General features: G+C 45.3%; 1 protein-coding gene across 6 annotated transcripts in view; it reads left to right on the top strand.

The window, feature by feature from the left end:
* TRIO (trio Rho guanine nucleotide exchange factor) overlaps window positions 1-26,476 on the top strand; it is a 326,106-nt gene that overhangs the window by 137,848 nt on the left and 161,782 nt on the right. For all 6 annotated transcript variants that reach the window (XM_036020253.1, XM_028515627.2, XM_036020255.1 and 3 more), the window contains exons 8-9: window positions 8,425-8,556; window positions 18,133-18,363. In XM_036020253.1, coding sequence (XP_035876146.1) covers window positions 8,425-8,556; window positions 18,133-18,363 — 363 coding nt within the window. The remainder of the gene's footprint in view (window positions 1-8,424; window positions 8,557-18,132; window positions 18,364-26,476) is intronic.

The following is a 26,476-nucleotide window of genomic DNA, read 5'->3' as shown; positions in this document are numbered from 1 at the left end:
CCGGGCACCTGAGACATGCCCACAGCACATTAGGATGTCTTCAGAAAGTGTTTCCTTACCCTCAAGTAAAAATACCCTCAAATCTTGTGAGGGGGACATAGGACTGAACTCTGAGACCCAGTGGTTTACCCTCAAGTAAAAATGCATTGTGTATCTTCCCCTTCACTGAATAAAACAGAGTAAGATCCTTGAAATTCTGATGTGTGGAAGACGGTCACATTTACTAACCTAGTTTTTCCTCTACCCAAGAAAGCAGTCACGGGACTAGATCAAGTTTGTTCCTTCTTTTTTTTTAGATTTAGTTTATTATATTTTAGAGAGAGGGGAAGGGAGTGAGAAAGAGCAGAAGAGAAACATCAATGTGTGGTAGAAATATCGATTAGTTGCCTCACATGCCTCCCAACCAGGGACTGAACCTGAAATCTAGGCATGTGCCCTGATTGGTGATCGAACTGGCAACTTTTCTGGTTCACAGGACAGCACCCAGCCCACTGAGCCACAGTAGTCAGGGCTGTTCCTTCTTTTTAAATGCTTCACCTTCCAGTTACGCTTAAGCTGTTTTCCCAACCTCTCTGGGGAAAGGACCAGACATTTGGACATCATAAGTTAGGTGTCCATCATAGTCACTTCTTCGAACACCGTCCAGAATTCTCATTAAGAGTTCAAATCTTGTGATATAGAGGGGACATAGGACTGAACTCTGTGTCCCAGTGGTTAACAGTCTGATGAACTGCAGCCCCGGCGAGGGACATGTGAGCGCTGAGCCCCCAGCCTCGCTGCTCTGTCTCTGGATGTTCTGGTGTTGGCATTCGCTGTGGTTTCATACACATGAATCTTGAGGTTGAAACTAGATGAGAATGACCTTGCATAGGTGTTTGCTTTCCGAAGATGTCTGGGCCATTCTTTCTCTCCCAAGGCCTCCTCTCCAGTGGAGGTTGTGCAGAGTCAGGATATCGGAGTGTCGCTGTGGAGACAGGACCTCTGTGTGAGCCGTTTTACCAGCAGACGGCGTAGGGTGCCCCAGCCTTCACTTTTTTGGTCCTGTGGGACGGCCACCAGACAGTCCCTTTGTATTAAGAAGTTCTCATAGCAAATATTAGAATTACATTTTTATAACATAAAGAAATAAAGTGACTTGCCCCGGCCGGTGGTTCAGTTGGTTGGAGCGTCATCCCACACACTAAAAGGTTGTCGGGCCGACCCCTTGTTGGGCCCGTACGGGAGGCAGTCAGTCGATGTTTCTCTCTCACAGCGGTGGTTCTCTCTCTCCCCGCCTTCTTCTTCCTCTAAAATCAACAAACATATCCTCAGGCGAGGATTAAAAATAAAGAAATAAAGAGAATTAATTTTACTACACCTTAAAATCTTTCATTTTTACTATTAAAAAATAGGATCTCCACTAGAGCTACACTGTTCTATAATGGTAGCCAGTCACCACCTGTAGCTCTAGCAGTTCCTTCAAGTTCAATAAAATACGCTGTTAAAATAATGTAAAAGTGGAATTACATGAAAGTTCACTTCCTTAGTCACAGTCCATGTTTCAGACGCTCAGGGGCCTGGGGCTGCTGCGTGCCGGGAGCACAGAGCGCATTTCCGTCGCTGCAGGGGGCGCTGTGTGCACTGTGTGCACTGGCGCTGTGTGCGCTGATGCTGACGGAGGTTTACCTTCGCAGTGAACCGTAGACCCGACCTCCGTCCTTTATCTAGGGCTCTAAGGGCCTCTGATTTGATCATAGCCAAAAATAAAGTAACAACCAGTACTTGCATAGTCCTTTAAAATTTGCAGCTTTTTAACCCAATATCTCATTTCTTCTTTAAATCAGACCAGTGGTGTAAACGGGGCCGCTGGCATTGTCCTTGTGTTCTGTGTGGGGAGTGATTTGCCCGTGGTCTCAAAGCTTGGACTTCCACTAGGTCTATGACAATCTTTTAGTCCCTGACTGTTTCAGAAACAGGCACTTATATTAATAATCTTATACAGTTTGACTTTCCATAAAAACTTCAGAAGTAACATTTACTGTAAATATGACAGTTATTGTCTGGCTAATTTTATCGTAAATCTGGGTTGAAATTCAGAGGAAAATAATACTGCTTCGGTATTCCCTGTGGAATTTCTAAGGCAAATAATACACATCTAATTGTTTCCATCCTAATGTTGTTTTACTTTATTGAAAGCATAGGCCTAGTTCTTGGCTTGTAGTAAAACAAAGTTCTCATCGAATTGAAAGGAATTGGGGTAAATAAATATATATATGTGTATATAATAAAAATGTATTCGTGAAAAACTTACCACTCAGGTGTAAGGTACTCAGAATGATCTCAATTTGGCCCGTTCTGGTTCAAATTGAACCTGTCTTTCCAGCCTATCTGCTGGAGCCGTCAGGGCCCAGCCTTCCTGTGACTTCCCTGGGCAGAGGTGGAGGCCTGTCTCCCTTTGGGGCACCAGGAGAAGGGAGTGTGCTGGTTACGACTCAGGGAGTAGGTATGATGAATTAAAACTTAGGGTAGTATTTCCTAGAAATAAAAACAGAAAATGAGGAAATTGGAGGTAAGTTAGAAAAGCACTCTAAAGTTTGACATCATATATATTTTATATATATATATATATATATATATATATATATATATATATAAAATTCAGTCCTAATTTTTTTCAAAGAGGAGAAAATTCTTTTATGTAAGTATTTTATTTTTAAGTGTATTTTATTGATTGTGCTATTATAGTTGTCGCATTTTTTTCTCTCCTTTATTCCTCTCCGTCCTGCACCCCTCTTCCCACCCCACTCCCCTTAGTGCATTTAGCTTCTCCATTTTCTATACGATTCTTAACCTCCCCCTGTCTCTTTTGTACCTACCAATTATGCTGCTTATTCCCTGTACCTTCTTCCCCATTCTCCCCCCCCCCCACTGATAACCCTCCATGTGATCTCCATTTCTGTTATTCTGTTCTTGTTCTAATTTTCTTAATTTGTTTTTGTTTTTATTTTTGTTTTTAGATTCAGTTGTTGAAGTTGAGAGTGTGTTGTCATTTTACTGCTCATATTTTGGTCTTATTATCTTATTCTTTTTCTTAGATAAGTCCCTTTGACATTTCATATAATAAGGGCTTGGTGATGATGAACTCCTTTAACTTGACCTTATCTGAGAAGCACTTTATCTGCTGTTCCATTCTAAATGATAGCTTTGCTGGATAGTCATCTTGGATACAGGTCCTTGCCTTTCATGACTTTGAATACTATTTTCCACCCCTTCTTGCCTATAAGGTTTATTTTGAGAAATCAGCTGACAGTCTTACGGGAATGCCTTTGTAGGTAACTGTCTCCTTTTCTCTTGCTGCTTTTAAGATTCTCTCCTTATCTTTAATCTTGGCTAATGGAATTATGATGTCCCTTGGTACGTGCTTCCTTGGGTGCAACTTCTTTGGGACTCTCTGAGCTTCCTGGACTTCCTGGAAGTCTATTTCCTTTGCCAGATTGGGGAAGTTCTCCTTCATTATTTCTAACTCCTTGGTTGTCAGACTTGTATACAGTTTAATTTTATGGCAGTTCTGGTTGTTTCTTGTTTTTAAATTTGTTGTGCTTATTTTGGTTGTGCAAGGAGGCAAAGTGTATCTACCTAGGCCTCCATCTTGGCTGGAAGTCCTACATAAGTATTTTAAAACTTCACATCTTAGGGAGCTTCTGTCCCTTTGTCTCCTAAGCCACCTGTGCTCAGCTGCCACTCCATCACGTGGCAGTGGGTGTGAGAGGTGGGTGGGGGTGAAATTCACTAGCTGTGAGGACCCTAGCTCTGGGTGGTGGGAGGAAAATGGGCCAGAGGGCCAAGCTGCTTCCAAATTGGAAGCCTTCCCTCTCACTCAGCAGAGGGAGATTAGTGGAATAAATGCTTATGAAAATCAGTCTGCTAACTAATCATCCAAGCTCCTTCTTTAAATCTTATATATTAATTACTCTTCCCTCATCTGCTTTCTGCCGTGTATAATGCATACTTCTTCACCCAAATTTTTGAGGGAAAAATAAGGATGTGCATTATACATGGGTATAACCCTTACATACCATGGGTATAATAAATGGGTATAATAATCCCGAGTACATGTGGATTATACATGGTAAAATGTGGTGCTTCAGTTTTGCAGCCAGCCGACCCAGACTCCCTTTATCTTCCACTCAGCATACCTTAAAAAGGTCACTGTTGTGCTGAGCATCAGAATCCATTAGAATCCCCAGTCCTGAAGCCGGCTCCTGATTTGAATTCAGGGAGAAGCATTTAATTCCCTTGCACTCCCTTGACTTCACCCTCAGTCTAGCCAGATGCTGGGTATTCACATACTTGATCTCCTCAGCATTTAAAGCTTCAGACACTTAACTGGCTTCTCTGACCTTGCCGGAGTCCGAGTACCATCTCCTGTTGTCCCTCATGAAGTGTCAGGCCCTGTGCTGGACCGGTTCCCTGGTGTTGCATCCCAAACTGTTGTTTCCAAGGTGGTAACAGGTGTGTATAGGGGTGGGGTGGAATGTAGCCGAGCAGTCAGGAGAGGTTTTTAAACAACATACTAGCCCCCACATATGCATCATGCACATCATCATTTTTCAAGTTGCTAAAAGGTTCTATTCTATAGGTAGCTGCTGCATTTTGCCACCAGATGTGGCCCCAGCATACTTTTTCTCTGTGGAACACCTATGAGTACCCTCCTTCTTGGCCCTCAGTGGGACTGCTGCGCCCGTGGCACCTAGGCTCAGGCCCTTTGGGTCGTCAGCCTTTCCGAAAGCATCCAGGGCTGGGGCTTGCCCGCTGGGATCCAGGGTCACCATCTCTTAAGGCAAAAAGTGTGCTTACTCTAAAGTCCCTGCCAAACCATGGCCAGGTTCTTCTCTGTCATTGGGATATTTTAACCCCGTGAGTTTAGATGCGCAGAGTCCTTCCACAAGGTGTCTACGTGACACGCCATCCTTCCTGATGTATTTAGAATGTGGCTACATTTATTCAGGTACATATAATCAAATACTCTCAGGATACGTTAAAAAATTATAAGTAAACTACTTTTCTTATAGGCGTATATAAACTTCTTGAGTGTTTCTCTTTATTAGTTGCTTCAAAAATTGGAGTTGAATATATTTTACTAGTCATTTTGATACTAATTAGTCACTTTGATACATATTAGTCTTACACTTCTGCTTCTTGTGAAGTAGTATGTAACAAAAACATGTCCTTACCTTGTTTTATCAGAAGGCTTTTAGCATCTTAAGAATACGTTGTAACTCTTTTTTGGGCTCTTTGAAGTGACCAGTGTGTAGGAGCAATGAATTACCGACTTGACCTGATGATTTATTGATGATGATGGTTAACCTCAGTCAATTCCCAATTGAAAAAGGTTTATAATAGCTTGATAAGTGGTGTTAAATGCAGTAATCAAGGAGGAGAGAGTGAAGTTAAGATCAAGAATAGTTAGAAGCATTCAGCCTGACCCAATTGACATTTATAGAACACCCACCCCAGAAATACTTAAAAATATGCCTGATTAGTCATCCCTGCATGTATGCGGAGGGAGAGAAGTGTAAAGGAGCTTTATGACTACTTCGCTGCCTCGAGGATGCTGGGCCGGCGCCGTGCGGGAGGGCGATGAGGACGCTCCCCTGTGCAAGTGCCGGTGTGGTCACGTGTGCAGCCACCAGAAGCCACGTGCTGTCAGGTGACACTTCACGCCGCAGCACTGGTTTCAAGCCCGAAGATTTGCATGCAGATATTTTTCTGAGCCAATACATCACAGCAAAAGGATTTTAATAAAGTTATTATTTAGATGACTTGTCTATTTTAAGGTTCTGAAAATGTCATAAGTACGTAGGAGAGCATTCTCATACATGTATTTTAAGAGAATCCTAGCGCATTCCCTGTGCGACTGATCAGTTACCCTGTTTTCAAGGGCCACCCTCTGTATTCCCAGGTAGGCAGAAAGACAGTGAAGAACTGGAGTAGAAGAGGTGAAACCCAGGGAAATGTGTCCCTGTCTATTTGGCTTAATTGAATTAGCATCCTTAATTGGGCCTTCTGCTGCTTCTCTTTGACACTTAACGTGATGAATGCTGATAGGAACTCCTTAGGAAATTTGGCAGTGGTTTCTCAGCTATTGACGAATCCTGGGGATGTGGGGGTGGCAGTGGAGAAAACTGAGGAGATATGGGAATGGCAGTCAGCAGCCTGGCTCTGCAGCCTGCGGCGGGCACGCTACTTGTTCACGTGCAAAGTAGGGCAGACATGAGCCATGTGGTGCCTCCTTGCCTGCCCTTAGATTCAGGGGCCACAGCTGAGGAGTTTGGGAGCTTCTCGGTTTTCTCTTACTCCTGTGTGCATTTGCTTTTAAGAAGGTAGAAAAAATGGGCTTGTTCTTCCTAATGTTAGGGAGATGATTTCAGATATTTTACCATTAGCATTTAAAAAATTTTTTTAAATTACAGTTTACATTTAATATTATTTTGCATTAGTTCCAGGTGGTTAGTGTAGCCGTTAGACAGTCGCACCCATACAAAGTGTTCCCCCCGGTGTCTCGGCTGCCCGCCTGGCCCCCTCTGCAGTTACGACAATGCCGTGGGCTACGTTCCCATGCTGCACTTCGCTTTCCCGTGACTCTTTGCAACTGCCAACGTGTGCTTCTCAGTCCCTTCACGTTTTTCACCCAGTTCCCTGACTCCCCTTCCCTCTGGCAGCCATCATTCTGTTTCATAGTGTCTGTGAGTCTGTTTCTGTTTTGTTTGTTCATTTCTTTTGTTCTTTAGATCCACAAATATGGGCAATCTCAGGGCATTTGTCAGACAGGCTTATTTCACATAGTATAATAGCCTTATATCCTCTTGGCTTATCCATACTGTCACAAATGGTAAGATTTCTTTTTTTTTTTTGTGGCCAAGTAATATTCCCTTGTACATACAGAGTGGGTGAAAAGGTAGGTTTACAGTTGTGAGGACATGAAACACAGTTTATTACACAGTTTATTCCTGCATCATTTATTAATTTTTATATTATTTTCCATATGAACAACAGTGTTAACCCACTGTTGACCCACCCTGTATGTACCACAGCTTTTTTATCTACTCTTCTATTTTATCTACTTGAGTTGCTTTCATATCTTGGCTACTGTAAGTAACACAGCAATGAACATAGGGGTATGCATATTGTTCCAAATTAGTATTTTGGGTTTCTTTGGATATATACCCAGAAGTGGAGTGGCTAGGTCCATAAGGCAGTTCCATTTTTAATTCTTTGAGGAAACCCCATACTGTATCCATAGTGGCTGCACCAGTCTGCATTCCCACCAATAGTGCAATAGGGTTCCCTTCTCCACATCCTGACCAGCACTTGTTGTTTGTTGATTTATTGATGATGGCCATTCTGACCGGTATGAGGTGGTACCTCATTGTGGTTTTAATTTGCATTTCTCTGATGATTAGTGACACTGAACATCTTTTCACATGTCTGTTTGGCCATCTCTGCGTCCTCTTTGGAGAAATGTCTATTTAGGTTCTCTGCCCATTTTTTAATAGGATTTTTTTTGTTGTTCTTGTTTGAGTTCTTTATAAATTTTGGGTAATGACCCCTTATTGGATGTACCATTGGCTAATATTTTGTCCCACTCAGTAAGTTGTCTTTTGCTGCTGCTGTTGACGGTTTCCTTGGTGGTAGAAAAACTTTTTAGTTTGGTATAGTCCCATTTACTCTTTTCTTTTGTTTTTCTTGCCCAAGGAGATATATCAGAAAAGATATTGCTAAGAGAAATGTCAGAGATTTTGTTGCCTGGTTTTTCTTCTAGGACCTTTACAGTTGTGAGTCTTACATTTAAGTCCTTAGTCCATTTTGAGTTTATTCTTGTATGTGGTGTAAGAAGGTGGATAAAGACAGTCTATTCAAGAAATAGTGTTGGGAGAATTGGATATATATATATATATTTTTTTTTTAAACATTAGCAATTTAATGTAAGAGGAAAGCAGGAAGGCTGGACTCCAGCTCCCAGGGTTGCACCTTGTTGTCTGGCTGAGGCTGGGAGGGTCCTCCAAGGCCAGCAGGGCAGGACAGTGAGAAATGTGAGTTCAGACGTGGAGTGGGAAACTAACCGGGAAACCCAAAACAGATAATGCAGGGCAGAGCTGCTCCAGGAGTGTTCCTACATGTGGGCCACAGAGTCACCTGGGGTCACTATTTCCAATTCAGATTTCCGGGCCCAGCCCCAGTGCTGCCAGGACCTAAACTCAGGGGTGGAGTCCAGGAATCCAGTTTGAGAACTCACCAGAAAGCCACTTGAGAGAGAGATTCAACCATGCTATCTTTGTAGAAAGTCTCAACTACCCTCATTTCAAAACCATGTTAAAAAATAGACACTTTTCACTATGCATCGCCATTGATAGACACAATCTTTTTTTTTTTTAACCTTTCAAGTACATGAGCAACGTGGACTCGTGGTGCAAAGCCTGCGGGGAGGTGGATCTCCCGTCGGAGCTGCAGGATCTGGAAGACGCCATCCATCACCACCAGGGGATATACGAGCACATCACCCTGGCTTACTCTGAGGTGAGTGGTCCGTTCAACTTCAGCTGCAAAGCAACAGTATTTTTGTGTCATAGCACAAAAGCTGGGGAAAAAATGGAAATTTTGGCTAGCCTAGAAAGGCACTTTGGATTTTTTTAGTGGAAACTACCATTTTATTGTAACTTTTGGACTTGAGTAGGGGGTAAAAGCTAGGGAGCAAAAGAGGACGGTGGGCCGTGAGCAAAGGTCTCATGGCCCTGCCACGTGGGTGGATTTCCTTTAGAGGGCCTGGACCTCCATCTGCTAACGTAAGTGAGTTCCCAGTCTTCTTGTCTACGTGCATTTAGGAAATACACATTTGCATGCTATTTAGTCTAGCCAAACTCCATTTAACCCTCCTGAATGGAACTTTCCAGAAAAGAGGCAAACCTGATGGAGCTTCATGTTCTGGATTGCAGAGCGCCCGTTGTTTTCTTTCACGTGCGTAATGCTACGTGCTGTTTTAGAAATCTCAGTGTTGGTGTTTTCTTTATTGTTTTAGGGTGAGTTATTTAATATAATTACTCTATTTTCTGCCACCTTCTTCCATGCCAGGCTTTGCTGTAGGAACTTTATATAATCACTTATTTAATGCTCCCAACTCTGGGGCTTGTGGTATTATTAACCCCACTGTTACAAAGGGGGAAACTGAGGCTCAGCGATGAGATGACCTGTGCAAGTCAAAGAGCTCTAGGAGGTGGAGCCGGAATGTGAGCCCAGGCAGGCCAGCTTCGTGCTGTCAGCTGCCGTGGTGTCCTATCACGTGCTAGGCCCAGTGATGATGACAACCGCAGAAAGGTCGAGGCGTGCCACTCTCGGTCACATCTTGGTTATCTGGCCCTTCAGGCCAGCCTGCCTTCACGACGTGGGTTAATTCCTGGAGGTGAGTGGGAGTGCGTAGGAATTCCGTGCGTGCTTGTTTTTCCCAGGGCTTTCTCCGTTCTCCTTGAATAATGAGCCTCTGTAAGACTGTGGGTGCCAGTGGGAAAGGTCAGTGGGAGGCTTACGAGGTTAGCGAGAAAATGTTTCTCACCCACTGGCAGAAGGCTGGGCACAGAGTAGATGTTTCGTAAACCTTTAAATCCAAATCTTGCTTGATGTGAACCACAGCCACTGTGAGAGTTACGGGGAGGAGACTGGCCATTCGCTTTTCAGTCTGGCGCGTCCTGCTTCCCCAAGCTGCTGTCCTCACCTGACCTCTGAGTGCCCGAGGGGGAGCTGAAGATGTCTGATGCTTTGGAATGCGCTCAGACCTCCTTCCCATGGGAGTTGTTATCTACGTGCTTGTTTCTCTGGCCACCTTTTTGCCTGACAAGATCCCTTTTTCTTTTTTAGCACTATTTTACATTGTCCGTGGAATTAAAAAATAGCCACCTCTATACTTTGCTTCTGAAGTTTGCATCCAGTGTTTATTAACTAGTTTGATTATCTAGTTTAATGTGAACTACATAAGTGATAGCTAGCCTTTTTTATAGTGATTATGAAATTTGGACAGAACTGTGATTTTGTATTGCACAGATTCATGAAGATTTTGAATTCCAAAAGCGTTAAGTTCCCAAGTATACCGTGTCTCTGCATTGTCTGATTCCAGCCTGTGATTCAGAAAGTGAATGACCCTGTTACCCACGGTGTAAGGAGGCCTTCGCTCACCTGCCTAACGAGGAGCAGCCCCAGGATCTGCTCTCTGGTTGCATTTGCAGGTTGCAGACCACTGAGGGTTTGAGGAGCTCACAAGGCGGCTGGGCTACTGCCGTTGCCTGCGTGGCTTGCCCAGAGTCGGTGAGACCTGACCAGCTCTGGTCCAGCTGGCCGGTTCAGTCTGCCCATTGCCCTGAGTACTTCTAGCAAAGTGCAGACTTTTCTCACTGTTACAGCTGCAGTCCATGGAAATGGGGCATCTCGACATGGAAACTTATGTGTACCTATGGCGCAGACTCATTAGATTTTAAATTGGTCCTCATAATTCCATGGCAGGTAGACAGCTTCCCAGGCTGGGGTCTTCAGCTGCAATTTTGAGTCCTTGGGCTATATACTCCAGGAGGCAGTAATTTGAACTAGATGAATGGGAAAGACTTTCAGTAGAACAGAATGAATTTTTATTTTCCTTTTAAACTATTTAAATTTTGAAATGGTTTCAGGCTACAGAAGCATTAGAACAGAAGCACTCCCACACTCCCTTAACCCAGATTTGCCCACTTAAGACTTCACGTTTGCTTCGCTCTCTCCCTCCTTCCCTGTCTCTCCAGCCAGCATGCCATCGCCGATGCCCCACGGCCATCCTGCCTGCAGACCCATTCATACTTCCCACTCTTCCGACTGTGGCTCTGCCCTTCTCTTTCCCGGCCCTGGATGGCGCCCAGCAGCTGCATGACAGTGGTGGGCACGTCTCCTGCCCCGTGTAACTTTCTTGAGTCTTGTTCTGCCTCGTGTCTCTGACAGTCTTAGAGAACATAGGCCTTTCGTTCTGTATGTGGGATGACCCCCCATCTCCCTCCCCCTTCAGTTTTCCTTACGGGTGGACCTGGGTGTCACAGCAGGGTCCTGGGAAGCAGACCCATCCTGTCACTGGTGATACTCACCTTGACCTCTTGATAAGGTTGGTTTCTGCAGTGGAAAATCACCATCAGAAAGGTTGTCTGTGATGAGCACACTGCGAAGGGATATACTGATAGAACAGCACCTGTTCCTCCTCAGACTTCTCCCTGTGGCCTTAGCATCCACTGGCGAGTGCTGCCCATGTCATTTGCCACAACCATGGCCGTCTGATCATTAATTTCCATAATGTCTGATCATTAAGTAAAACGGTTTACTAGGTGACCTTTTCTACCATAAGGAAGAGCTTTCTTTTCTTATTTATTTGTTTATTCACTCATTCACTCATTCATTCTGTTTCAGTATGGATTTACAAAAATCTTTTTATATTCAACAGGTTATAATCCTGTATTGATGCCTAAATGATCTACGTTTGGCTAGCAGGAGCCCCTTTTTGTGCGTTTTTTCTTAATATATATCTTACCATTGTGTGAGCATTACTTTCTAGCATAACAAGATGCTGCCAGACTCATCTCGCCCTTTCCCTGCTTCATTCCTGGAATCAACAGCCTCACCAAGAAGTTGTGGTTCCTTGTGCTACTGTGTGGTGTTTAGAAACTTAGGGTCTGGGTGCTCAAGAGGGTTTATTTGCTCGGGGTCGGGGGGGTGTCTGTGCTGCTTGGTCCTCTGACAGAGTCAGGAGATGGGACACCCCTCCCACAGAAAGGTCACCGTGCCCCTGCTGAGGATGCAGGGTCACTTACAAGTAGGAATTTTACAGTCAAGGCTTACTCTTCTGTTTTCTCTCCTCTCCTCCCTCCATCCCCCAGTTTTTCTCTTTAAACAGTGCCTGTAGTTTCCAGGCTCTGATGATACAAGTTTGCAGTGGGAAACCTTCCCACCACTTTTTTCCAAGACCCAAACACCTGCTTTTCTGTGTTTTAATTAGACCTGCCCCATGTTGTTCCTGTTTGTGTTTTAGCAACAGGAGCGTACCTGTGCCTCGTAAACGTTCGCTTGCTTCAGCTTGCCAGGTTAGGGGTCATGGTGCCTGATGCAGTTGACCACAGGACAGTGAAGCAATATGGACGTCTGGGATAAGCTATAGTTGTAGAAACAGCATGCAGAGTGGTTATTTTTTAACATTTTAAGTAAGCAAACTCATCAGCTACTTTTTCAACAAACTAAGTTCATGCAGATGATGTAATCTCAGCATGCCCATGCCAACCTGTAGACCTGAACACCCAGGATCTGAACTGTTAGGTAAGACTGTGTGTGCATGAGTCCAGGCCCCTGCGGGTGGCAGTTCTTGGAGGAGAGGGGCCAAGTTCCACGTGGGCTTTGGCCCACACCATCCACTGTGACTCCAGGGTTTAGTTTCTGTATCAGTTTTTCCTTGATTTAACAAATGTGCTGACTTGTTGCACACTCCAGCAGGGCCTTGTGGAAGCAACTGACTTGCTGGCTGCAAAGCTGGCCAAGCTCCTTTTCTAAGACACTGGATAAGTGGGTGATGGCATGATCTGTGTTATTAGCATGGGAGAAAAACAAACAGTAAAGTGAGTCATCTGCGTAGTGAATGCACTAAAATAATGTATCTGTGGTGTGTGGAGGCTCGTCTACAGAGTAACGTCTATGAAGCGGTTGTTACAAAGCCTCATTAAGTGTTGCAGCTTTAAGTAGGTGTGCAGGTGCTGGAGCCATCGTTTGGCACAGCATCAGAGCCCACAGGTCACGCAACAGTCTCTCTCCTTCCCCCAAGACTCAACCTGAAGCTTTGCAAGGGCTTGAAATACAGGAGCAAAAAAGGTTAAGCCCAAGTGGAATCTGCAGAACACAGCTGTTCTCTGCATACACCTGACTTAACTAACCAGCAGTTTCTGGTTTTGGTCTTGTTTTGGTTTTTCCTTTCTGATAATCTCAGGGGTGTCAGAATCAAACAGAATTAGATTGACCTGGTTTTGCATAAGGAACCCAGTACCTGAAAGACATAGTCTAGATCACTACAAGGTGATTTCTAAGACCTTTGCCTAGGGAAAGAACCACCTCAGAGGGGAGCCCAAAGCTCTGAAGGCAAGGATGCTGCCTCTCCCCTCCCGGGGGCCTCGCTGAGGCGTGGGGGAATATGGAAACGGGACTCTGTGGCTTGTGTTGTTGGTAGGAGCTTCTTGGTGCAGCCCTGCTAGGACAGGTTTAACCTCCTTCCTCAAAGATGAAGTGTTCACTTGTTTGGCTGAGGAGTGTCCCTCGTAGCTACAAAATAAGCTGGGTACTCACGTGCTGACGTCTTTATCACTCTTTCCTGCTTTGCTAAAACCTTTTTTTTTTTTTAAATAATTACATAAGAGTTGGAAAGCATAGTGGTAGCTGTGACACAATTTCCAGTCTTAGCGTGGAGGTGTGTCCTCTTGCAGGGCAGAGCGAGCCAAGCCCTGTGAAAAACCAAAACGGGCGTTGGTTCGAGTGAGTGCACATGCAAGTTTTGAAGATGCACAGTTTCTTTATGACAAGCTAAGTCTAGTCATTTTTAACCATGCCTTTATGTATTTTGTGTATTTCGCTTATTTGGGTTCTGTCTCTGGAAGAACATTTCCTAGCACTTTTAGATCTGCAACACCACATTTTGACCTAATCGACATATCATAGGCCTTAGTTGGTCTTTGGGTGGTGGTTTTTGCACCTTTAAGCAATTATCTCCAAGTACTGTTTCCTTAGCTTGGAGCAACATGCTTACTTTGTGCAAGTGAAGTAAGTTCCCACCAGAGACTTAACTGTGACCTGGTTCCGTGGGAAACGCGGCCATCCAAGTTCCAGCAATAAGAAGGGGCATGTCCCTGTGCGGGTCGGTGGTGTTTTTAGGGTTACGTACAGGAATTCAGGCCACAAATCTTATGTGCAGTTGTGATTAGACGTTAAGTAAGTTTCTTCTTAAATGTTAGGAACAGACATACCTTTTATATGGTAACCTTTTAAACTTTAGTCACTTTCTTTTACTTTAGTTAGTACTTCCATTTTTTTCTTAACTCATTCAGGTACTTGAGCATATTGATTCACATGTTCATAAAATGTTAATGTTTGTAAAATGTCACTTCCGTGACCATTCAAGGCCCCAAGTACTGTACTCCAAGAAAAAGAGCAAACTTGAGAAAATGGGCCACTTTGATCTGTTCAGAAATGACAGAAGGTGAGTCCTGCTTTGGGTGACAAAGGCTGATTTTCTCTCTGGCAGCGCTCTGTCCCTCAAAGCCCCTGTGGGGCCAGCACTGGCCGCCTGAAAGCTAGGTGCACATTTTTAGACGAAACATGTGACTTAAGCAGATTAATTCTCATGGTTCTATAGCAAAGAAATCAAAACTGCGTCACATACCATAAACTTTATGTGTATTACGTGTTTTGGTACTTAAATTGTGTATAAGTATTTTGGGCCACTATATAGTTTTCAGTCTCTTCTTTGAGTAATTTTTTTCCTGGTCATTCTGTACCATTTAAAAATCTCTTTCTAAAAAATAGAACAATGGTCTTCACAAAATTCAAGCATATTTTTCCCTACATAATACTACTGCACTTACAAAGATATTTTGCTAAGAGCTACTAAAGTATATATGATATCCTTTATGTGCTTGAATAATGCCTTTTAAGGTGACAAACCTGTGAAGGCTGCACTGAGATGAAATGGAATTAAATGAAAGGTTTTTGCGAGAAATGCAGTGTCTGAGCATGCCTCTGGAGGTGCACGCTGCCTGGTCCTCATGGGTGCAAGTGTGTCTTCTCGCCCAGAACCTTTCCCGCTATTTCTGCCGCATCTCTACTGCTGAGTGGCAGTACCAGCGGTGCTGCCCACAGAGACACCCCAGTCCCGGCTTAGGGGTTCCCTGAAGGCAAAGCTTTGCTTAAAGCATCGTCTTGTGTTCCGGTATTTGTGATTCCGCACTCCGCCATCCTCACCACCCCTCCCCCGGGAGCAAGAGTTCCAAACCTGGGAATGGCGTCTGCGCTCGAGCTGGTACAGAGACACCAGAGACATTACTCCAGAGTCACTGGGATGTTCTTGCTCAGGTTACTCTTTCCTTCTCAGCAGTCGAATGTGAATGGTGTTGCATGGATGTCTTTGGAGACGTGGTGAGGGCTTGGAACCTGTTCATCATCTTGTGTTGCTGGTATAAGATCCCAAGCCGTGGCTTAATATGGAGGTTTGCTTTCTGCTCGGGTAGAGGCCCCAAGGCTGGCATTCGGGGCTGGTGGGGTGGCTCTCTTAGTATGAGGCTCTCTGGATGCTTTCGACTTTTTGTTGCCGCTCTTACCTAGCTGGCTGCCATCCTTAAGGTCATGAATAGCTACTGAAAGTCCAACCATCTGCACCAAGGTTTTGGCCTTAGAGGGGAGAAAGAGGCAAGGGGGAATGAGCATGCTCAGCCTACTATTCCATTTTTCTGGAAGTTGCATCCAACATTTTTTAGTTCTGCACATGGGCCACTTCTGTTTGTAAGCAAGCCTGGGGAACAGAGTTGTACACCTGCGGTACTACCGTTCCTGACTGTACGGTTTGGCTACTGAGGAGCGGCAAGTGCATTTGCGGAGGCAGCTGCCAGTCTCTGTCACGCCTTCTGATCCGTGTCCCTGTGGCACCTGTTCACCAAATCGCGCTCTGGTGTACGTTTCCTGCGTATGTGTCCTGTACGGACTACGGAGAGGAAATGCTCGGAAGGGTTTTTATCGAGGCTCTGTACAATGTGAAATGTGCGAGTTGGAACACTGGTTCTCAGCCCTAAGAGATGCTGCGGCCCCTTGTCTAACAGAAATGTTATGCTGCCTGCTGAAATGGAATACATGGGTGATTACCTTTATGTAAAGCTTGTATATGTTCATGTACATATTACATATATGCTACAGTGTAAATTAGAGACAAAAGAAAGGTGACTTATGATAAAATGTGTTTTCGTCCATAAATGTGCTAGTTGATAAAAGTATTTGCACAATGGAAGAGAAAAAAAACACATATTCAGGTGCTGGGCATCTATCTAAAACCATTGTGAGTGTGGCAACTGCACATGCAGACTGGACGTGACTGTTAGATTTGCTGACTCAAATACCGAGACCGGTGTTATCGTGCTGGTATTTTGAAGTAGTAAGCAGCTCTTATAAAGCTCCAAAGGAAACCAAGCACTGCCTGCTTGGTGAACGTGGTAAATGTATTCCCAGGAAAAATATCAGTGTGTGTTAGAGTAGGTAAGAAAAAGGACAAAAAAGAACTTCATGTTTATATGTTAAATAGTGCTTAGTTCAGGTAATTGCCAAAAGCAAGGCACTCTTCATCATTTGAAAGTAATATCCTGTGTCTCTGAGTCCACCACAGTACTTCCATGCCCTGCCCCCTAGACCACTCACTGTGCCTCCTCTTCCTCCAGCCACGTTGTCAGAAACGCCCGTGAGGATTCCAGTGATTTCTGGGGTGTCCCTGCTTTAGAAGACTTGTTGCATCTCCTCTGTTTTGTCTTCACACGTGCCTGGCCCTACCTCAGTGGTGCACTTGGTTCTTTTTTGTACCTCTTATCTTTGCTTATGTCAGTCTGGCTTGTTTCCACTTAAGTTTTGCCATTTTGATGTATTAGATCAGTTTTAATCTATGAAGAGCAGCCTTTATAAGCAACAGACAGCACCTCCAACAAAGATCTCAGGAGCAGTTATGGGGAAAAAAAGTTACATTCCAGCCTGACAACGTTGTAAGAGGATTAAAGGAAGAGCTTAGGAAATTCCTGAGGCTTCTTGCTGGCTTTCCATCTCAGTTAGTTGCTAGAGGCTTCCTGTGTCCGCCCATCCCATTCACAACCCCCCCCCCCTGCCCCGCCCCCTCTGTGCGGAGGGCTCACCGCTGGGTCTTGTTCCTGTTTGTTGGCAAGGCCCCTGCATGCTCCGCCCTTCAGTGGGATCCCAGGGGCTTTGCAGATTCACCAGGCTCTCCAAAGCCTGTGGCAGAGGCCTTGCTGTAAGGAGCCCGCCGAACCACGCAGCCCAGTTACTTGACGTGTCTTTCATTGTCTGGTTGGACACGGTTTTTCTGCCACGTCCAGCTTCATCATCTCTTAAAAATGAAAAATACATAATGCTTTTCTTTCCATATTCTGCCCTCATCTTTTCTTTTTTTTTTTTAAAGATTTAATTTATTTATTACTTTTAGAGAGGGAAGAGAGGGAGATAGAGAGAGAGAGAGAAACATCAATGTGCGGTTGCTAGGGGCTGTGGCCTGCAACCCAGGCATGTACCCTGGCTGGGAATCGAACCTGGGACACTTTGGTTCCCAGCCCGCGCTCAATCCACTGAGCTACACCAGCCTGGGCTCCTCATCTTTTCTTTAGTTAGTCTGAGTACTGTTCATTAATTGTATTTTCATAGTCACCTGCCATAATAACAGCACTGAAGTCTTTTTCAAAAGCTGACATTTTAATTAACATTACTTTTTAAAGTTGATGGACCAAATAAAGTGGCACCTTAACATTTTCTTTCTTTTGTGAAGTAAAATTGCTGTCCAACCACATCAGAAAGTTTACATGCATATTCCTTGCTTAGTGCTAAGTGATTATTTTTTAAAAATGGGGTTTCAAGGTTCAACATTAAAATTTCACTCCACTGTGATTGGGTTTTTTCTAGCAATATCTCAAGAGAAAATTATTACTTTTAAATTTTAATTTGAGGATATTGCAGCAATGCAATTTTATATCCACTGACTTATGTCATTTAAGGCGAAATACTATGTTTATTCATTAAGAGTAGCGTCTATTACAGTGTTTATGATAATGAGCATTCTTTCAACCCATGTTTCACCACCTGTGGTTTTGTGGTGCCATCAGATAGCTGATGGGTTTGCTCTAAGTATATCATTTTGTTCTCTACAAAATATGCCTTTGAATAACAGTATGGCTTATGTTTGTGTGTGAGTGCATGTACACACGTGTGCACACATCTGAGGACGGAACCTGCAGCGTGGCCTGAGCAAAGCGGCAGATCTTGAGTGATTGCTCGTTTTTAATTGAGAGTCTGTTCTGCGGGCAGGTGAGCCAGGATGGGAAGTCGCTCCTGGACAAGCTCCAGCGGCCCTTGACCCCCGGCAGCTCCGATTCCCTGACAGCCTCTGCCAACTACTCCAAGGCCGTGCACCACGTCCTCGATGTCATCCACGAGGTGCTGCACCACCAGCGGCAGCTCGAGAACATCTGGCAGCACCGCAAGGTGCGGCTCCACCAGAGGCTGCAGCTGTGCGTGTTCCAGCAGGACGTCCAGCAGGTCAGTTCCGTGCGCCACTGCTCCCCTAGGGAACATGTGCTGAAGAGAGAGTGTAGGTGAGAGGGTCCATGCCGGGCTTGTCTGTGCTGATGGAGGGAGTGGGAGATAATGACGGGGGAACACAAAATGCGCAGTAACACACATGCAGCGCCGGAGAGCACCTGCTCAGGCTGTTTTTAGCCACTAATTACCTCGTGTGCACGAAACACGGGAGAGATGCTGGGCCTTAAGGGGGGAGGAGGGGCTCTGAGTTTTGTTCTTGAGACGGACCATTCATAGTTATATTTATTTGTGAAAATAATGCAGTGATGCTTGTACCACTGTGCTATTACAGTATAAGGTCTATCTGCTCTCCCATTATTTCAACTATAAGCCAGTTGTGTTTCTTTTCCCACCTGGTAGTCTGTAGGGCACAGTAGGTGCTTAATAAATAGCTGTTTAATTAAAGAAAAGTGGCCTTTCATGACTCTTCATTTCTAAGCAGTTGACATCCCTTCGTTATTGTTGTCATAAAAAGTAGGAGGGAGCCCAGCCCCCTTGCTGTTCATCTCCTTAGTGTGGAACAGGGAACGCTGTCCCGCTAGCAGCGTTTTGAGGATTAAAACTGGGGGGACCGATACAATACAACTTGGCCTTAGTGATAAATAAGCTAATAGTTGTGTCCTTGCTCTGAAGTAGAGGGGGGAAAGGGTGTAAATGAGGTGTCAGCTCTGGGGATGAGGAATCCTCGGGGGTGCAGGGGGTGCAGGGGAGCTCGGCATCCAGGGGAGTTGGCTGGAAGCCACAGTGATAGACACTCCACTCTGCCTGAGCGTCCGAGAGCCTGGGCGCTTTGTTCAGACACGCAGGAGCTCAGATTTCACTCTCCCCAGCACCCTCCGAAGGTGAGAAGGGTTTCTGCTGAGTGGGCTGAGGTTGTGGAAAGTCACGCTGTGTTCTGATAAACACACATTCTCCACATTGTTCACCACCCTTCTCCGCGCAATGGGAGCCTGGTGAGTTCACAGCTCTTTTACTTGTGCCATAATTCTTAATTTTCACATACTGTGCTTTGACTGACTTGCCGTTTTTGAGTTCTCTGAAGTTGCATACACAGAGCGCCTCAGGAATCATGGGTTTGATGTGATTCATGCTTCTTGACAGTGTTGTTTTAGTCCAAGAAGATAATTGCGGGGGAGAGAATACAGAGTGAGGAGTGAGGGGAAGGAGTCCAGGTCTAGGAGTTACTCTGCGGACTGAAATGGTAAGGCTGGAAACATGAGGACTAGTTTTTCCTAATTGTCCAAAAACTTTCACACGCCGTGAGCTGTGACTGTTAGAGGACTTGCCTACCCGCCTCTCTGGCTGTTGGATCAAGTATTCATTCCACAACCTGGGCCAACACACTTGTGGATTGTGTCTGCAGTGGCAGCAGGGTGTCCCCCCCTTTCTTACCCTCACTGCCGACAGTTCCTGGGGGCCCAGTCACGGAAGGATAAGCCACTGAACTGTTTATTATGTCAGGGGGAGGCACGAGGAAAGGCAGCCTGTGGGAATAGGCTGAGGAGTCTAGTCTAATTTGGCACCAGGTACTTAATGCACTTGAATTTGAACACAGCAAATAGTAATTGTTATATTAGAAAGGTAGTGGTGACAATAATGAGGACAGTTCTTTCAGCTAGCTTTTCTCCTTAGGAGCAGTTGGTGGGGCAGGGTGTCAGCAGGAGGAAGTGTCCTGCAGAACCCGGAATGCTCAGCCCTCCGTAGACACCTGGTAGGTGCTCTGGAGGGAAAGGTTTTGTAGATTAAATCATCGGGAATGGTTAGGACTTGTTATGCGTACAGGAAACTGCTATGCGGGCTTGACTTGGGAAGTCAGGAGCAAAGTTGCAAGATGAAGCAAAGTCTTTTACCTTGAAGGGGTGCATAGGATGTCAGAACCAAAACTGTGTTTTCAAAACTCAAGAAGTTACAGCATTTGGAAATTTTTGCCATATTGAGCAGGAGTAGGAGAATTAAGCTGAGAATAAGTGAAAAAAGAAACTAGTACTTCAGAAAGACGCTGTCAACAGAAATAAATTTGTGAAGATAAAAAGAATGAAAATCCACAGAAACATCATAAGCCAACTGGAGATGCCACAAGTTTTTGTCTGGTTGTTTTGGTTGAGGAGGAAGCATCTATACATGCTGCTGAGGGGAAAAAAGCAGCAGTTTAGCACACAGTGGGTGTGGAATGACGGCATTTCAACAGAAACAAGCCTCCTGAAGGGCAGGCACTGTCTGAAAAGAAGTGCTTGGGAGACGGGGCTCTAGACAGACCACCAGCCGTTCAGCAGGGCGGGATGGTGGGGATGTGGCAGGGGCATTTGATCTTTAAAACACGAGTAATTTTGTCCTCGTGGTTATTTTTTTTTTCCCATAACAAGCAAAGACAGTTTTGTAATTTCTTTATGGAAGGTGTTTGGGATGCGAGTCAGGTGCTGCGGTGTAGGGGCAGGTGAAGCTGCTTTACATAGCACTTAGCACTTGTCCATATCAAAGGGCAACGGGGGTGGGAAGACTGGCCGGAGACTTGCTCCGCCCACGTGCTAGCTACTGACCGACATTCAGCACTGGCCTTTTCAGCACTAGCCTTCGTCATTGCCTACCTAAAAGTGAAGTCAGTGATCTTTGGGCCGCACGTCCCAATGGTCACATAGTACGCATCCCCATTGTCTTCCGTTGGCTGTTACAGCAGCGCTCGGTGGATGTTTGGTTGAATTCATGAGTGGCTGGGTACCTGCTAAACGGTGTTTTTCAGTCTAGAGTATGCTTTAGTGTACTATAGCAGGGTAGTGTATTTTGGTTGTGTTCATTCAAATGGGGTGATAGTTGGGAAGCAGGGTTCTATCAAACCTGCCTTTTGACTCACCAGTTCAGCCCGCCTGCCTCTTGGATGGGTGGGGGCTAGTTACTCCAACTTGCAGGTGAGGTGACTCGTCCTGTGCAGGCTGGCTCCCCCAAAGAAGCCCCTCGGAAAGACCTTTCCCTAAAAGGACCTCTGGCTTCCCCAGCAGCACTTCTTGTGTGGTAGTGTTGCCCCTGATGAAGTATCTCTTAAAGAACTTTCTCCAGGTTCATGCTGGGTCATTAACTAAGATTGGGAAACGATAGTCAAACAGATCCGGTCACACTAGATTCTTCTCATCCATACTTTTTTTTTTTCCTCAAAATATATTAATTGAATGTGTCACATTGTGAGAGGTGTGGAAGTAAATATGTTGAATATCTCACAGTTCCTCTTCCCAAGGAGTTATAATCAAGGCATAGATGGTTTAATAGTCTAGTAAAGTAGACCACAACACACTCAGGTTTGGCACTTACACATTTGGTTTGAGTCATGCCCACCAGGGTGTTACCCAGAGTGAGAGTGTAAATGAAACTGGCTACCCTCATCTGTTACCCACCTACCCTCATCTGTTACCCACCTACCTTGTGCATGTGCTCTGAGGGGACAGATCTGTGAGTTAGTGACTTGTCCAGATTTGGGCGTTCCCGAGAGTTTTGTCTGTGTTCTTCTCAAACGTCAAGGGTCTAGTAAACAAGGGAAATGACAAGTCCTGTAATAGAGTTGCAAGCAGCAATTGTTGGACACCAGGAAAGGCCTCATGGGAGCTTATCATTGAAGGATGGTAGAAGGTCAGTAAGTTGAGGAATGGGCAACAGGAATTGCAAAGATACCAGAGACACAGGAGGGCAGGGTCTAATCAAAGAGCATGAGGTGGCCCTGTGTGGAGAGGTGGGGAGGCCTGAGCTGGGGCTGCTGCAGGAGAGGTGACCTCTGTGATGAACACTTGGGACTTGTTGCTGTAAGATTTAGGACACCACTGCAGGGACACAGCAAACCTTGACTGAGGGCTGTGAATTGGTGCCAGGGCCTGGAGTGACTTGTGTGTGGCTCTGAGGGAACCTCTGTATGATATCTCATACATCTTGGTGCTTTGTGAGTGTTCACTGACCTGTAGGTATCTGTCCTTTCTTAACACTCACTTGATGCTCACGGCGAGCCTGCTGAAGAGTGAGTGCGTTTCCCATTTCACCACCTTGGTTCACACTGTGAAGGGCCTGTCGTCAGAGCATTTTGACTCGATGCTGTGGGCAGTGGGGGACGGGGGTGGATGACATGATGCTACTTGCCTTAGAAAGATTGCTCTGGTTGCAGTGTGATGAGCCAGACTCTACGTAAGGAGACAGATGAAGTTCCCATTGTGGACGTCCATGCCAGCCATGGAGAAATCTCAGCAGAATCGTAAGGTCCTTGGGGGCAGTGATCTGTTCTGTGTTTTTTTATTCCCTGGTGTTTCCCAAGTGCCTGGGATAGACTAGATGCTCAGTATTTGTTGAGTGAGTTAATGAGTGAATGAAGGAATTGAAGGAATTCCCCAATTTTGCTAAAAGACTCTTTTGGGCTAAACTAAAAATTTCTTTCTTTATTCTGGAATGGGGGGTAGGGTAGTTGGCCTTATTGGAATCAAGTAATCCAGCTGGGGGATCCTGCAGAAACAGCAGCTTTGATTGATGTTGGGAAGTTAGGGACTTAGGAAGGAAGGGATAATTTCAGTGCGTAGGAGTTTTGCAAGCGTCATGAGCTCTTTAAAACATTAAAGATTTGGCACCTGAATGCAAAATGAGGGTCCTAACTGCCCGGTTATAGCAGGGAAAGGGAAGTCAGGATATGCCAAAGAGGCAAAGAAACGCTCTTCTGGTCCACAGAGAAGTGATTTCATGGGTTTACCAGGGTCCTAGTGTTATAGAACACACAAGGGGGGGCCTGGGACGATATACTATTATTAAAAGAAGGCCCCGGTCCGTTATGTCCGCCGCCCTAGGAAAGAGGTCTCTCAATGCCAGAGATTCGTGAAAAGGAAAGAAAATGATTATTTAATGCTATACTAACTTAAAGTAGTGACCTAATGTCTTTATCAAAAAAATCCTAAAGTCCCTAAAAACACCCACAAACACACAGTCCTACCTTCCTTCCCCCTTTGCCCAGTCCAGAGTACCATATCTCAGGAAAGGAAATAGAAGTCCATGGCTTAGGTAGTCTTCTGGTTCTTTCCAGTTAGAACTCCATCGACTGGGAGACCTCCCTGGATTCCCGGCACCCTCGGCTGAGTCACCAGGATCTCTGCTAAAACCAGGTGGTGGTTCCCCTTTCTAAAGCTGTGGGGGTCCCCACTCTGCCAGGCATGTGGTCCTCTCTCTCAGGGCTGCAGGAGTCTCCACTCCGTCAAGGCCGCGTGGTTTCTCTCTCAATGGCTGCCGTGTCCGTGTTTAAATCCCCCGCACCAATCTTCTTCTGCAGCTCCATTTCCGACTCCTCCTACACTTGGGCACACTTGCCCTCAATCTGCTGTTTTCTCCAGCTTTTCTGGTCGCCATCGTGAGTCTGGGCAGGTGTCACCCCATGTCATGGAGCCAATCTTCTCCCAGCTCCCACACAGGCGCTGTAACTCAGGGGACCTGCCTCCCAGGTCCCATCTTGGGGGGAAGGTCCCTTTCCATCCCCCTGGCCTTGAGCATGGCCATAGCTATTTAGCATATCTAAGTGACCAGCCAAAGGCTATAGGTATGCTAAATGACCATGCCATGGATTAGCTGCAAAGCTGCCCTGCATGTTCTTGCTCTGTGTGCCCCTTCCCCCAACTCATACCTGTGGGGGAAGGGGTGAAGACACCTTAAAATCTCCTGGACACCTTGAGTTCTGGACCCCATTTCAAATGCCTATTTGGGGTCTCCCCTCTTGGCTGCACCCTGTAACACTAGGCTGCCATCCTTTGCCAGTAAAAGCCATTTCCCCATGATGGCTGACTCAGCGGCTCAATCTAGGTGGCACCAGAGACACTGGGCCTACTCCGTAAGTGAAGGTTCCTGAACCTCATATGTGTCCTTTGCTCATGAAGCCAGGAAGGTGGGCTTTTCTCATCCCACTCATGAGGCTCATTATACAGCCCCAGCTATTTAACATTCTCTTCTGGGCACATTCCCACGGTCATAGGTCGCAGTTCCAATTGTGGCTCTTGATAAGAATGATTTAGACTGTAAAGGATTGCTGTCTTTTATGAGAGTTTTACAATTAGAATTAGGAAGTCCTGGAGGGCAAGCGTTTGGGGTTGGTAACCTGCTGACAGCAGATTGAGGCTGACCACGCCTCCTGGTGTGCGTGGAGCTGGCTTTAATTACCTTTTGTCCTAGTGAACCCAGAAGAGACGTGACTGTCAGAGTAACCTTAGTAACCACAGCTTGGAGAGAGCTGAATGTTCAATGGCGGGAGGTAAGGAAGTGGGAAAATGGGTGAATCCCTACCTCAGAGCCGATACCAGACAAGAGCACAGGGTGCGGGAGCTGCCACTGTGCGCCAGGGGAACTGGAACAGGAGCCCAGGTGGCTGGGGTAAATTGAAAGTCAGCGAGGAGCCGAGGCCTTTGAGCCCTTGAATTTGCAGTTGCTAAAAGCCGGGACGATGAGGAGTAAGCAGAGCCCAGGCCAAACCCCAGACAGCTTGGGACTCCCTTTCAGTGAGCGCCAGCCCATTGCCAGGGCCCCCTGTGAGGTCAGTGCCTGAGGATCAGCTGGACAGGGAAGCTGACAGGCATGCATAAGGCGTACCTGTCTATGTGTATATATCTATATACTTCAACGCGTAGACTTAATCTGTACGTAATAACTTCATTTTCTCAGATAAAGTTATCTGGGCATAGGAAGGTAGCTTTCTGGACAACTTTGGACTGTTTTATATTCATTTCTAAACCAAGAATGAAAAAATAATTTTTAAATGTTTATAAAATTACTGAAAGGATTAACCAGTGTTGGTAGAGGGGTGGTTTGCTTGGTTAGGGTTTTATGCGGATATCCAAGTTAAGACTATTTATTTTAATAATAACCTACCTACTTTTCTTCTTCCCTCTTTCTTTCTAAGTTGTTTTCCTTAAGAAATTTTATGTATTTACGTAATTAAAACTAGTTTAATACTAGAACTGGTGGTTTCTTTTTTCAAAGACGGACAGATGTTGTAGAAGTTTAAAAATCTTTTAACCTCTTTGTGAGCCCTTCTTCATGGGTTTCACCCACGCTTTCAGTCAAGAAAGTGCATGGAGTGAGATTTCATAGGAGCATGTTGTTAAACAAAAGCCGCTCTTGCAACGCAGAGCATTTTGGTTCTGTACCATATAGTTCCTGTGTGTAACTTAACTGAGAGTTTTGGTTTTGGGGTGTTTTTTTTTTTTAAGATTTCATTTGTTTATATTTAGAGAGAGGAAGGGTGGGAGAAAGAGAGGGAGAGAAACATCAATGTGTGGTTGCCTGTCTTTGTCCCCTAATGGGGACCTGGCCTGCAACCCAGGCATGTGCCCTGACTGGGAATCAAACTGGCAACCCTTTGGTTTGCAGCCCAGTGCTCAGTGCACTGAGCCACACCAGCCAGGGGGGTTGTTTTTTTGATAGCTTTTTTTTTTATCCCCAAGTGATTTGGCTTAGTAGATTTTGTAGTGTTCTAGAAACCACTTTTTTAAAAAGATATTTCCATATTAAGAATATATATATTTAGGACAAACTTAATTTGCTTTTGAAATGCAATGAATGAAGAAACGAGTGTTCCTGGCCCCAGTGGAGAGAAATAAAGAAGCAGGGGATGGTGCGGGAGACTGTCATTATTGCCAGGCAGCTGAAAATGCTGGACCTAAGTTCCTCCTCCTCCCTTCAGTCCCAAAGACCACAGATGCGTGTGGCTTTCGTGTCTGTTTCCATTCACTGCAGAAGTTGTGTCGTGCTGGCCTCTCATTTTCCAGGTAATCTAACAGAGCCTCAAAGAAGTCAGGGGACTTGGCGAGGCTCCCAGAAGGCTAGTAACTCCTTTGTCGCTGTTGATTTGAGGGGGATGCTTCATTTATGAGCTGGTCAGAGAGTAAAATTGACTTGACCTGTTACTTAGGAAGGACTATTTAAGTGGGGCTTTCTGGGCTGGAAAGGGGGCTTTTTCAAAAGTTAGGGAAGAGGGCTTTCTCAGCAGCTGCCACTGCCCATCCCCAAGAGTGAAGGAAAATAGCTACTCAAGGAGACTAAAAAAAAACAAACAAACAACATTTTGAAGTTTAGC

This window comes from Phyllostomus discolor, chromosome 3 (assembly GCF_004126475.2).
Source record: "Phyllostomus discolor isolate MPI-MPIP mPhyDis1 chromosome 3, mPhyDis1.pri.v3, whole genome shotgun sequence".
NCBI lineage: Eukaryota > Metazoa > Chordata > Mammalia > Chiroptera > Phyllostomidae > Phyllostomus > Phyllostomus discolor.
This window is presented reverse-complemented; position numbering and strand designations above follow the sequence as displayed.